The sequence below is a fragment of the Canis lupus genome, chromosome 1, assembly GCF_048164855.1.
Source record: "Canis lupus baileyi chromosome 1, mCanLup2.hap1, whole genome shotgun sequence".
Classification (NCBI taxonomy): Eukaryota; Metazoa; Chordata; class Mammalia; order Carnivora; family Canidae; genus Canis; species Canis lupus.
Window position 1 is genome coordinate 107,994,256 of NC_132838.1, and position 12,262 is coordinate 108,006,517.

Here is a 12,262-nt window from a genome sequence, read left to right on the forward strand (position 1 = left end):
AGGAAGACAGAAGGGGAATCTGAGAGAGAGGAGGAAACAGCGTCGGTGGGGACAGAGATAGAGAGGAGGAGGAAGAGCTAGAGGGTGGGGGTGGGGGGGGGAGAACGAAATGGAGACCTGAGGAAGAGACTCTGTGTCAGCCCGAACGAAAAAGATCTGGAACAGAAACAGAAAGACTGGAAGGGAAAGTGCTGAGGTGGGGGGCGGGGAAGAGAATGAGTGAGAGAGAGAGACTGGAGGAGACAGATTGAGAACCGGAGAGACCAGGTGAGGCCAGAGACAGAGACACTCGGAAAGAAAGGGAAGAGTGATCAGAAGAGGCAAGAGACAAAAAAAAAAAAAAAAAAAAAAGGCAAAAAAGCCTGTGAGTGAGCAGGTGAGAAGGGAGACAGGTCTGAGAGGTAGCCCCCTCCGCCCCCCCAGAAAAGGAGGGACACTGCAGCTGGGAGCCCCAGCACCCACACTGTCCTCTCGCTCCGTCTTTGGGACCCCAGAGCTGGTAAGTTCCCTGGCTGGCCTGGGAGGGAGTGCCTGGGCGTGCATTCCAGGCGTCCCAGGGCTTGGCAGGAATGGCTTGGGGGTGTGTGTGGGAGGGCCGGAGACAGGTAGCTGGGGGCTGCTGGGAAGAGCCAGAGAATAGGGGCTCCCTGAGCACAGAGAGGGTCAAATTCCTGGCGAGAGTGCAAGGGGGCAAGAATAAAGGAGCCCCTATTCTCTGTCTTGGGCTGCCGGCAGCTGCCAGTGCCGCCCACCTCTGTTGGCATGGCTCTCGGTATGCAGTCCCGGGCCAGGGCCTCCCCCAGCCCCCCAGTCCCCAGACAACGGGCTCTTTCTCCTCGGCCTCCTCCGACCTGCGAGCCCCTGACCCCGGCTCTGTCCCCAGCTGGGTCAGCTGCAGAGACAAGGCACACAGCCCCTTTCTTTCTCTCCCCAAGCCCTGGATGGAGGAGGGCAGACCCCGGAGCAGCCTCAGCCTGGCCAGCAGCGCCTCCACCATCTCCTCTCTGGGCAGCCTGAGCACCAAGGTTGGAGCTTCTTGGAGGGGCTGGGGAGGAGGGCTGAGCTCTGGGCTGCCCCATCCTCCTGTTTCCCAGCCCAGGGTTCCGTGCCAACCCAAGGGATTCCCCGTTGCTAAGAGCAAGGATCCATAGCAGTGGGCTCTGCTACACCTAGTAAGGTCCCAAATTGCCCATCAGGCCCAGCTAGGAATTCAGAGGCACTCCCAGCTGTCCCCACCCCTCGTATTTTCCTAATTTAACCAGAGTAACGATCCTGCTGGACTCTGGTTGCTAAGATAGGGCTACTCCCCAGCCATGAGGCTCCCTCCAGGAACTCAGGCAGTGGCTGCCCTTGACTGGGACCGAGAACTCCCTATCCTACCTCTAGCCATCCTACCCAGTTCTGAAATCCTATAAGGAAAGACGTTTCTCTGACAATGAGGCCCCAAGAGGCCTGAGACACTTGTGTCACAAATAGTCACCCCAGGCCAAAGTCTAATGACAACACTCATTTCTTTGTCGTCTGCCACTCTGTTTACTCATTTCCAGTTTCCCCAGTTCAGAATCTAGAGATTCAGTCCCAACCTTGGTCAGCGGCATCCCCAAGGAATGGCTTCCTATGGGACTCTGGCTGTGTATGCCTGAGATGCCTGCATGGACTGGAGAGGGGGCTCCCCTCTATTGGGAAGGAGGGACTTGGAGCCATCTCTCTGCCCTGGATGTGGTTGCTAAGAGATGTCACTCCCTGGCACTGAGGCATCCTCCCATTCAGCTGACCCATCACCAGGGACTCAGCATGGAAGTCTTTCCTGGTTATGGGGACCTCCCAGGCAGTATTTCCAATTCTGATCCCAAAGACTGCACATCTCTGGCTCTGGTGGCCAACGGCATCCTCTCCTTGGCAGCAGACCCTTGATTCTCCCATCCCTCCCCCATCAGTCAGTAGCTTTTTCTTTTGCCTCAAACACCCCCCGGCCAGTCGCCTATTCAAAGTGTCTGTCAACTGGTACCATGCACTTCCAATTCTGATCTCAAGATTCAATCCCCTCCTTGGCTTGGTTTCTAAGGGCAGCTGAGTGAGGCCTTGGGTTGCCTGCATCCCGTGGCATCGCCTCCCCAGGCCGATCCAAGGCTCTGTTCATCTCTGTCCTCCATCTCTCCTCAGAAGCCTACCCGGGCAGTAAGCAAGGTGCACGCCTTTGGGAAGAGAGGCAATGCGCTCAGAAGGGATCCCAACCTCCCAGTGCACATCCGAGGCTGGCTTCATAAGCAGGTGGAGTGAGCAGGAGAAGGGAAGGGACGCTGAGTGACGCTGGATGCTGGTCCCTGGCTGTCCATTGTTTCTCTTCTTCCCAGCCTCCAAATTTGTTTTGTTTTGTTTTGTTTTCTAATGGTGCTTCTCCCCTTTTTATGCCATTGTTCCCCGCACCTGTTCATTCATTCATTTAGTGACCACTTCCTGAATATTTATAACGTGCCTAGCCCAAATAAGACAAATAAGTATCTATAGTCTGTTGGAGATGGGGTGGGGCAGGGATAGATAATACATGAGCATATTTCAGATGGTAGGGATTGCTATGAAGAAATAACACAGATGGGATGCCTGGGTGGCTCAGTGGTTGAGCATCTGCCTTCGGCTTAGGTCGTGAACCCTGGGTCCTGGAATCGAGTCCTGCATCAGGTTCCCTGCAGGGAACCTGCCTCTCCGTCTGCCTATGTCTCTGCCTCTCTGTGTCTCTCATGAATAAATAAATAAAATCTTAAAAAACAAAACAAACCACAGGAGGATACGCACAAAAGTCTCAGTGGGATGAGAGGCACAGTTTGACTCTCCGTCAGGGAAGGCATCTCTAAAATGACATTTGAGCCAAGAACTGACCAGAAGGAGCCTATCATGCTGGGGTCAGAGGGAATCTGAAAGCGAGCTCTAGGAGCGCTCAGACTCCAGAATAATCAGACCAGAAGTCTTAGTATGCAAAGTTCCTGCCTATGTGTTGTATAGTAGCTCATGTCAACCTTCCAGTAACTTCCCAATCCCCTATTAACTCAAGTATCTAGCCAGGAGATGACTAGTCTAATGGCATAGTTTGACAGGGGTGGAGCTAGGAGACCAACTCAGGTCTGACTGTGTCCAGAATCTGTGTGAGCTCAGCCACCACACTCTAGCTTCCAGCTCTCCAGCTCAATCTATTGCATCAGACATGTGTCTGTTCCTCTCCTCTCTCTGGGTTTCTCTGTCTCCAGGTGTCACTGTCTTGTATTGTCTTTCTTTTCTCTTTTCTTTTCTTTTCTTTTCTCTTTTCTTTCTTTCTTTCTTTCTTTCTTTCTTTCTTTCTTTCTTTCTTTCTTTCTTTCTTTCTTTCTTTCTTTCTTTCTTATTTATTTGAGAGAGAGAGAGATAGCCAGAGAGCACAAGTGGGGAGGGGCAGTGGCGGAGAGAGGGAGAAGCAGACTCCCCACTGAGCAGGGAACCCATGTGGGGCTGGATCCCAGGACCCCAGGATCATGACCTGAGCCCAAGATAGACTCTTAACCGACTGAGCCACCCAGGTGCCCCCCTGGGTGTCACCGTCTGCCTTTCCACATTTCCTCTCCGCACTCCCCCTCTACTCAGGCCTCCTCTCTCTCTGTTTCCCCAGGACAGCTCGGGGCTGCGGCTCTGGAAACGCCGCTGGTTCGTCCTCTCCGGCCATTGCCTCTTCTATTACAAGGGTCAGTGCCCTGACTGGGGAGGGATGGACGCCCCCCCCCCCCCCCCCCGCCCTTTCCCTTAGCCTCCTGGCCTTCAGATCCTGCGCTGTCGCTGACCCCAGCCCTCTTCTGCAGACAGCCGCGAGGAGAGCGTCCTGGGCAGCGTCCTGCTCCCTAGCTACAGTATCAGGCCCGATGGCCCAGGGGCCCCGCGAGGGCGGCGCTTCACCTTCACCGTGAGTCTGTCCATCCCCCGCGGGCACTAAGGCGCTAGGCCGTGGGGGCGGCCGGGGGAGCATTCATTATTGGAGCTAAAAAGGCTTGACCAGGGTCCACGGCATCCTCCTTTTTGGAGGGCCCGGGCGTCCGGTCCTCAGCTCTCTCTCCCCGCAGGCTGAGCACCCAGGCATGAGGACCTATGTTCTGGCCGCCGACACGCTGGAGGACCTGCGGGGCTGGCTGAGGGCGCTGGGCCGGGCTTCTCGCGCGGAGGGGGACGACGGGTGGGTCCAGGTCCTGGCCACGTCCCAGACATCCACCTCCAATCTGAGCCCATCTAACCATCCCACAGCCCCTCCCCTTTACGCCAATCACACTTCTGGCTAAGGAGACGCCGCCCTTCAGGCCCCACCTCCAGGGACCTTCCTGTCTTCCAATCAGCAAAAAGTCTTTCTCTTCTAGACACCGCCCACCGTTTCGTCAGGCCCCACCCCTTCATCAAAATTCCACACTCTCTGATTGGCTCCCTCAGAAGTCTCCACCCCCGAGGCTGCCACCTAAGGAATGTCAAATATAAGAGGAAAGTCCCGACTTTCCCCAAGTTTCAGGCTGGAGACTCTGGGACTGGATGGACCTTGTAGCCCTGACACTAGTCACTTCCACACGAAGGGCCTCGATTTTCCCATCTGCGAAGTGGGAACAACAATTTACAGTGCACCACCTACCCTTTCTTTTATTCTGTGTAGGTTCCCGTGTGCTAATCCACGAAATGGGAATGAGGGCTGGTTATGAGGTACAAAGGAGTGATGTCTTTTTCTGTGCTCACTCATTAGTGGACGACCCAGGTCACCTGCACGTCCCCAGCCTGGAGAGGGCCCTGGAGGCCCCGGTGGTCCCCCAGAGGTGACCAGAGGGGAAGAAAGACACGGCTTAGAGTCACCAGAGGTGGCTCGGCTCTCCAGAGGTCGTGGAGGACCCGGACTGCTCACTCCCAGCCCCATAGCTGATCTCCAGTCTGGACCTCGGATCCGGAGGACCAGGAGCCCGGAGTGAGTTGAGGGAGTCTGGGTTCAGAAGGTTCTACAGGGCTGAGCGTCAGAGGAAAAGCTATGTTGAGGGCATGCCTAAGAGGTGGGGACTGGGTCTGCTTCGGGATATGGCTTAGTGCTTTCTCCCTTTAGTGGATGTGAGTCGCTAGAGTTCTCATGGGGTCGGAACCCATAGGTGGAATATCCTAAGGAGGAGATGCCACAAAGGGAGAAATTATTATTCAGTATCTGGGTAATAGAGTGGGGTTCTACTGTAGAGGGACAGTGAGACACACTGAAAGGGGATGTGTCCCCATGCGGCTGACTGGGTGGGTAGTGGGGAAGGGGGCTCTAGGTCACCCAGTTCCCCTATTCTCTCCTCCCAACAGCCTGTTCACACCCCTCTCCCGCCCTCCCTCCCCTCTGAGCCTCCCCCGGCCCCGTTCTGCTCCTGTACGCAGACCCCCTCCATCCTCTGGTGACATAGCACCTCTCGCCAGACCCCATACCCCTCTGAGTCGCATCGATGTCCGGCCTCCCCTGGATTGGCCTCTCCAGCGCCAAACACTGTCCAGGCCACCCACCCCCCGGCGAGGACCCTCCTCTGAGGCTGGGGGAGGAAGGCCCCCCAGGAGTCCCCAGCACTGGAGTCAGGAGGCCAGAACACAGGTGAGCAGCGAGGTAATGGTGAAGGGGACTGCATTTCCCATATGGCCATGGTCTGGTCTGCAGGCCGGTCCCCTGGGCACCATGGGGATTGTAGTTCAACATAATCAGGGCTGGGGGCAGCCCCGGTGGCTCAGCGGTTTAGTGCCTGCCTTTGGCCCAGGGCCTGATCCTGGAGACGGGGGATGGAGTCCCACGTCGGGCTCCCTGCATGGAGCCTGCTTCTCCCTCTGCCTGTGTCTCGGCCTCTCTCTCTCTCTGTGTCTCTCATTCATAAATAAAATTTAAAAAATCTTAAAAAAAAAACCAAAACAACATAATCAGGGCTGGGTTCAGATGGGAGGGCAAGTGGACTTCATCTCCCATCAGCCCTCAGGGCTGTCTTTTCAGCCCAGTCTCTGACCATTACACCTTAAGTATTATGGGAGTTGTAGTCCAGAATACTGTCATTCCAAGACCATCCTGGGAGACGTGGTGTGATTGCATCCGTTTTGTGTCTCCAGTTTATCTTTCCAAGATGGTTACCTGCTATTTCCTCTGAGCATCATGGAACTGTAGCCCAGAATATCCACAGTTAACCACAAATGTGAGAGTAGACTGCAACTTTCATCAGCCCCTGGGGCAATTTTGCCAGGCTTGTCCATTTATTATCATCCTATGTGTTCCCACAGTGGTACATAGCTGGAGAACAAGTAGTTGAAGTTCAGAGACCCAGTTTTTTTTTTTTTTTAAGGTTTTATTTATTTATTCATGAGAGACGCACAGAGAGAGGTAGAGACACAGGCAGAGGGAGAAGCAGGCTTCACACAAGGGAGCCCGATGTGGGACTCGATCCCGGGGCCCCAGGATCATGCCCCAAGCCGAAGGCAGGTGCTAAACTGCTGAGCCACCCAGGGATCAGAGACCCAGTTTTGAACTTCAAAGAGTCTCTTAAGTTATATCAATTCTGGACACACCCACTCTAATATATATTACTAAAACAAGTAAATTTCTCAACATTTCTATTTAATATTCCTCCCAGGTCCCCTCTGGCTCCTCCACGTATCTCCAGCTACCCCCGAGAGCTCCTGGGACACGGGCTTCCATGGTTTTATTGGTAGGTGTCCTGGGGCACTTTGAATCTGCTGGAGCCTGTCTGTCTTTCTTTCTTTCTTTCTTTCTTTCTTTCTTTCTTTCTTTCTTTCTTTCTTTCTTCCTTCCTTCCTTCCTTCCTTCCTTCCTTTCTTTCTTTCTTCCTTTCTTTCCTTTCTCCTTCCTTCCTTCCTTCCTTCCTTCCTTCCTTCCTTCCTTCCTTCCTTCCCTCCCTCCTTCCTTTCTTTTTCTTTCTTTTCTTTTCTTTTCTTTCTTTCTTTCTTCTTTCTTTCTTTCTTTCTTTCTTTCTTTCTTTCTTTCTTTCTTTTTTGTTTTTTAAGATGTTATTTATTTATTCATTAGGGACACAGAGAGAGAGAGGCAGAGACAGGGGCAAAGGGAGAAGCAGGCTCCATGCAGGGAGCCCAGTGTGGGACTCGATCCCAGGATCATGGGATCAGGACCCTAGCCAAAGGCAGATACTCAACAGCTGAGTCACCCAGGCGTCCCCCTTTCTTTCTTTGTTATAAAGAATGTCATCTCCTGGACTAGTGTACCTAGAGAAGACTGGATATTTCAAGGTCTCTTGACACATACTTCTATTTGTTTCCTAGGGCTGTCACAAACTGGGTTGCATAAATATAGACTCTCTCTCCATTGATTCATATCATCTTCTAGTTATTTATTTCAGTTTAAATTTTTTTTTCCATAGAGACCATGTATGTTCTTAGTTAACTCCTAAATTCCTGATAGTTTTTATAGCTATTTGAATGGAATCTTCTTCTTATTTTATTTTATTTTTTCAAGATTTTATCCATTTATTCATGAAAGACACAGAGAGGGGCAGAGACACAGGCAGAGGGAGATGCAGGCTCCATGCAGGGAGCCCGATGTGGGACTGGATCTCGGGTTTCCAGGATCACACCCTGGGCCAAAGGCAGGCGCCAAACCGTTGAGCCACCCAGGGATCCCTCCCCCCCTTTTTTTAAATCATATTTTCTGGCTATGGATGGTGTAGAAGTATGCGATTGATGTCTGGAACTTCATCTTTCGCCTGGCACCCTTGCTAAATGTCGTCTTCTTTTTTTTCTTAAGTTTTCTTGAAGTAATCCCTATACCCAAAGTGGGGCTCAAAGTCAAGACCCCAAGAACAAGAGTCACATGCTCCACTGACTAAGCCAGCCTGGCACCCCTGAGTTCTCTTATTCTAATTACTGTTTGATTTTCTTGATTTCTCTGGGTTGATGAGCATATCATTTTTAAAAAATTATTTATTCACGAGAGACACAGACAGGCAGAGACATAGGCAGAAGGAGAAGCAGGCTCCCTCTGGGGAGCCTGATGTGGGACTAGATTCCAGAATCGTGCCCTGAGCCAAAGGCAGATGCTCAACCACTGAGCCACCCAGGCATCCTCTGTGTCTCTCTCTGTGTCTCTCATGCATAAATAAAAATCTTAAAAAAAAAAATAGGTCTCCTTCCTTTTTTTAAAATTTTTATTTATTTATGATAGTCATACACAGAGAGAGAGAGAGGCAGAGACATAGGCAGAGGGAGAAGCAGGCTCCATGCACCGGGAGCCCGATGTGGGATTTGATCCCAGGTCTCCAGGATAGCGCCCTGGGCCAAAGGCAGGCGCTAAACCTCTGCGCCACCCAGGGATCCCTACTGTGTGAAATTGTAACAATAGTACTGAATGTCCTTATTTTTAGTAGTAAAAGAAGTGTCTAAATTTTCTCCGCTAATTATTACATTGCTGCAGCTCTTTGTTAATAGAGTCCATTGGATTCTCCTAAAGCCAAGAAGCTGACAGATTGTCCACTGTGCTTTGCTAAATCTTGGAACAAAGCTAATAAGGGGGCTCCTGGGTGGCTCAGTCAGTTAAGCGTCCGACTCTTGATCTCAGTTCAGGTCCCGATCTCAGGGTTGTGAGTTGAAGCCCCACATTGGGCTCCACGCTGGGCATGGAGTCCACATTTAAGAAAAGGGGGGGAGCATATAAGGAGAAGGAAGTCTGTCAATAGAAACAAGGCTTAACTCAGCAATGAGCTACAAGAAAGACCTGACTGTCCACTTGACCTCTGGCTTTTCTCCTTCTCCTCAGCCGGGTCCCCCCCTGGACTCAACTTTTCACCAAAGCCTGGAGACAGATGTAAGTTCTCTGTAGTCTAAGCCTTTCCAAGTTCTCAGAGTTGGGGGAGAATGCTTTAGATGGGGGTGGGGGTGGCAGGGATAACAGGGGGGAAGAGCCAGGTCTGGTCCAGAAGTAGCTCCTGTTCTCCTTCCTCCAGACTCTGTTGACCAAGCTGTGTGGGCAGGACCGGCTCCTGAAGAGGCTGCAGGAGGAGATAGACCAGAGGCAGGAGGAAAAGGTACGAGGCTTTGAGGAAGGACATTTGCCCTCTCCGCCTGCCTCTCCCTTCCTGATCTCCATCATGCCCAAGGATTTAGGAGGACACCTTTTCTCTCCTCCTGCGGCTGCATGTGGATTCAGAAGTCTAACCACCTTCCATCTTGGTGCAGGAGCAGCTAGAAGCAGCCTTGGAGTTAACTAGGCAGCAGCTGAGCCAAGCAACCAGGGAGGCTGCAGCTCCAGGGAGGGCCTGGGGGCGCCAACGCCTCCTGCAGGACCGACTGGTCAGCGTGAGGGCCACTCTTTGTCACCTGACTCAGGTGAGCATCTGGGAAGGAGCGTGTCCTCCCAGGAGACCTGAGGACTCTACAGGTTGTTAGTGAAAGGAACCTGGGGGGAAAAAAAAAAAAAAGAAAGGGACCTGGGGGCAGAGGCTCATGGGAAGGTTGTTCTTGAGAATTCCCCTGTGCCCAATTTTTTTTTTTTTTTTTTTTTTATTTATTTATGATAGTTACAGAGAGAGAGAGAGGCAGAGACACAGGCAGAGGGAGAAGCAGGCTCCATGTACCGGGAGCCCGATGTGGGATTCGATCCCCGGTCTCCAGGATCGCGCCCTGGGCCAAAGGCAGGCGCCAAACCGCTGCGCCACCCAGGGATCCCTCAATTTTTTTTTTTTTTTTTAGGAGAGGAGGGGCAGAGGGAGAGAGAGAATCTTTTTTTTTTTTTTTTTTTTTGAGAGAGAATCTTAAGCAGGTTCCACACCCAGTACCAAGCAGGACATGAGGCTGAGGCTCCATCTCACAGCCCTGAGGTCATGACCTAAGCTGAAATCAAGAGTCAGATGCTTAACCAAATGCACCACCCAGGCTCCTTGCTTCTCCCCAAGTTTTAAACCAGTCATCTTGATGGTCTTAAAGGGTGAGGGGGAAGCAGCCAAGAAACAGCAGACTTAATTTAGTGGTTTGAGAGGGGGAATTAGATATGAGCTACCTATCTTTGGATCTCAGCCTCTATTCCTACTCATTGTAGCTGTGTGTGACCTTAGAGAAGTTACTTAACTCCTCTAGGCTTTTTTTTTTTTTTTTAATTTTATTTATTCATGAGAGACACAGAGAGAGAGGCAGAGACACAGGCAGAGGGAGGAGCAGGCTCCATGCAGGGAGCCCGATGTGGGACTCAATCCCGGGTCTCCAGGATCACACCCTGGGCTGAAGGCAGGCACTAAACCTCTGAGTCACCCAGGGATCCCCACTCCTCTGGGCTTTAGATGCCTCTTACATAAACTTGAAATGATAAAAGTAATATTTATTTCATGGAGTCATTGTAAGAATTTTATGAGTACATATATATTTATACATAACATAAATGAATGAATATTTAACAATTAAATAAGATATAATATCCTTTATATATTTATATATAATATATATACCCTATAAATACATACATTTGTATACAAATTGCATAAATATATAAATATACCATATAAATGTATATGAATATTTAACAGGTATCTGGTATATAGTAAGAAATATTTAAATGTTTGGCTATAATTATATACAGATATTATTATCTGTAAAATGGAGGCATTAATAATACTTACCTCATGAGAATTAAATGAGAGCTGGGGTGCCTGGGTGGCTTAGTAGGTTAAGAATCTGCCTTTAGCTCAGGGCATGATCCCAGAGTCCTGGGATAGAGGCCAGCATTGAGCTCCCTGCTTGGTGGCGAGTCTGCTTCTCCCTCTCCCTCTGCTCCTCCCACTGCTCATGGTTGCTTGCTCTGTCTCTCTCTCGCTCTCTTTCTCCTCTCTATCAAATAAATAATCTTAAAAAGAGAGAGAGAGAGAAAGAAAATTAAATGAGAGCTAAGAACATTGCCTGGTATATGGTAAGTGCCTAAGAAATGTTAGCTGCTATGATGATGATGATGATGATGGTGATGCTTCCCCGGGGGGCATTTGGGGGTTGTGATCTTGAATCTGCAGATTCTGCCTCCCTAGGGGAGTTCAGGGGTAATCAGGGAATTTAAGGAAATCTGTTATTTGTCTACATTAGCAGCTCATTCTAACAGTAGGTTCCATATAGACGTTGGGGATCCCAGTCTGAGCAAAAAGACTCTTTTTTTTACAAAATATTTTATTTATTTATTCATGAAAGACAGAGAGAGAGAGAGGCAGAGACACAGGCAGAGGGAGAAGCAGGCTTCTCACAGGGAGCCCGACGCAGGACTCGATCCTGGGACTCCAGGAACACGCCCCGGGCCGAAGGGAAGCGCTCAACCGCTGAGCCACCTAGGTGTCCCAAAAGGCTCTTGAGAATTGTAGTCCTTCTACCCTCCCCAGGGGACCAGGGATCAGGCTTTTCTTCCTCCTTGTCAGCTGGGAAAAAAATGGAGTGAAGATCTGGAGGGTGGGCATCCTGACCCTGTGTCTCCCCATTTTCGGGACCCAAGGAGCGAGAGCGGGTTTGGGACATCTACAGCAGCCTGGAACAGGAGCTGGGCACTTTGAGGGAGACCCTGGAGTACCTGCTGCACCTTGGTTCCCCCCAGGTATGTCCCCTGAACTTCACTCTTGCCTCCATTTTCTCCTGGAATCCCTTTGGCATTTAAGCTCCTCCCCCTGTGTCCTGTCCTTTTTTTTTTTTTTTTTTTTTTTTGATGTCACGTCTTAAGAGGTTATGATCTTGGGTTGGTGGGTCCAAGCCCACAACATGAAACAAACAAACAAAAAAACCCGTTGACTTCTAGTATTAAATGTATACTCAAAGATTTAAGCTCTGCTGTCTTCATGTTAAACCCATACCTCTTCTTCCTAAAATCCATCCCTCAACTCCAATCCCCCACCTACTGGTGTTAAATATCACTCAATACCAGCAATGTATGACAAGAACCAAATTAGGTTTATTATAGGAATGCAAGGTTAATTAACATTTGAAAATCAGTCCATGTATTTCACATTTTCTTAAAAGGAGAAAGGTCACATGATCATCTCAATAAATGCAGGAAAAACATTTGACTAAATTTAACATCCATTAATGATAAAAGCTCTTAGCAAAATAGGAATAGAAGGGAACTTTCTTAATCTGATAACATCCAAAACAACCTACAGCAAACATAGTTGGCAGTGAAATATTGAGAACTTTCTGCCTAATAGCTGGACTAAGACGAGGGTGTCTGCTATTACCAGTTCTAATTAACATTGTCCTAGACAGTACAAGTCTAGGAAATAAACGT

General features: G+C 50.1%; 1 protein-coding gene across 4 annotated transcripts in view; it reads left to right on the forward strand.

Moving 5' to 3' along the window:
* The window catches only part of PLEKHA4 (pleckstrin homology domain containing A4), a 26,279-nt gene continuing 14,017 nt past the window's right edge, over positions 1-12,262 (forward strand). Inside the window, exons 1-13 of one of the 4 annotated variants that reach the window (XM_072772203.1) lie at positions 1-499; positions 936-1,025; positions 2,164-2,271; positions 3,638-3,710; positions 3,825-3,925; positions 4,083-4,192; positions 4,742-4,957; positions 5,326-5,605; positions 6,624-6,698; positions 8,777-8,824; positions 8,964-9,044; positions 9,196-9,345; positions 11,480-11,578. In XM_072772203.1, the coding sequence (XP_072628304.1) occupies positions 942-1,025; positions 2,164-2,271; positions 3,638-3,710; positions 3,825-3,925; positions 4,083-4,192; positions 4,742-4,957; positions 5,326-5,605; positions 6,624-6,698; positions 8,777-8,824; positions 8,964-9,044; positions 9,196-9,345; positions 11,480-11,578 (1,425 nt within the window). In that variant the 5' untranslated portion in view covers positions 1-499; positions 936-941. The remainder of the gene's footprint in view (positions 500-935; positions 1,026-2,163; positions 2,272-3,637; positions 3,711-3,824; positions 3,926-4,082; positions 4,193-4,741; positions 4,958-5,325; positions 5,606-6,623; positions 6,699-8,776; positions 8,825-8,963; positions 9,045-9,195; positions 9,346-11,479; positions 11,579-12,262) is intronic. The other 3 variants (XM_072772210.1, XM_072772215.1, XM_072772223.1) reach the window with 3 other exon arrangements.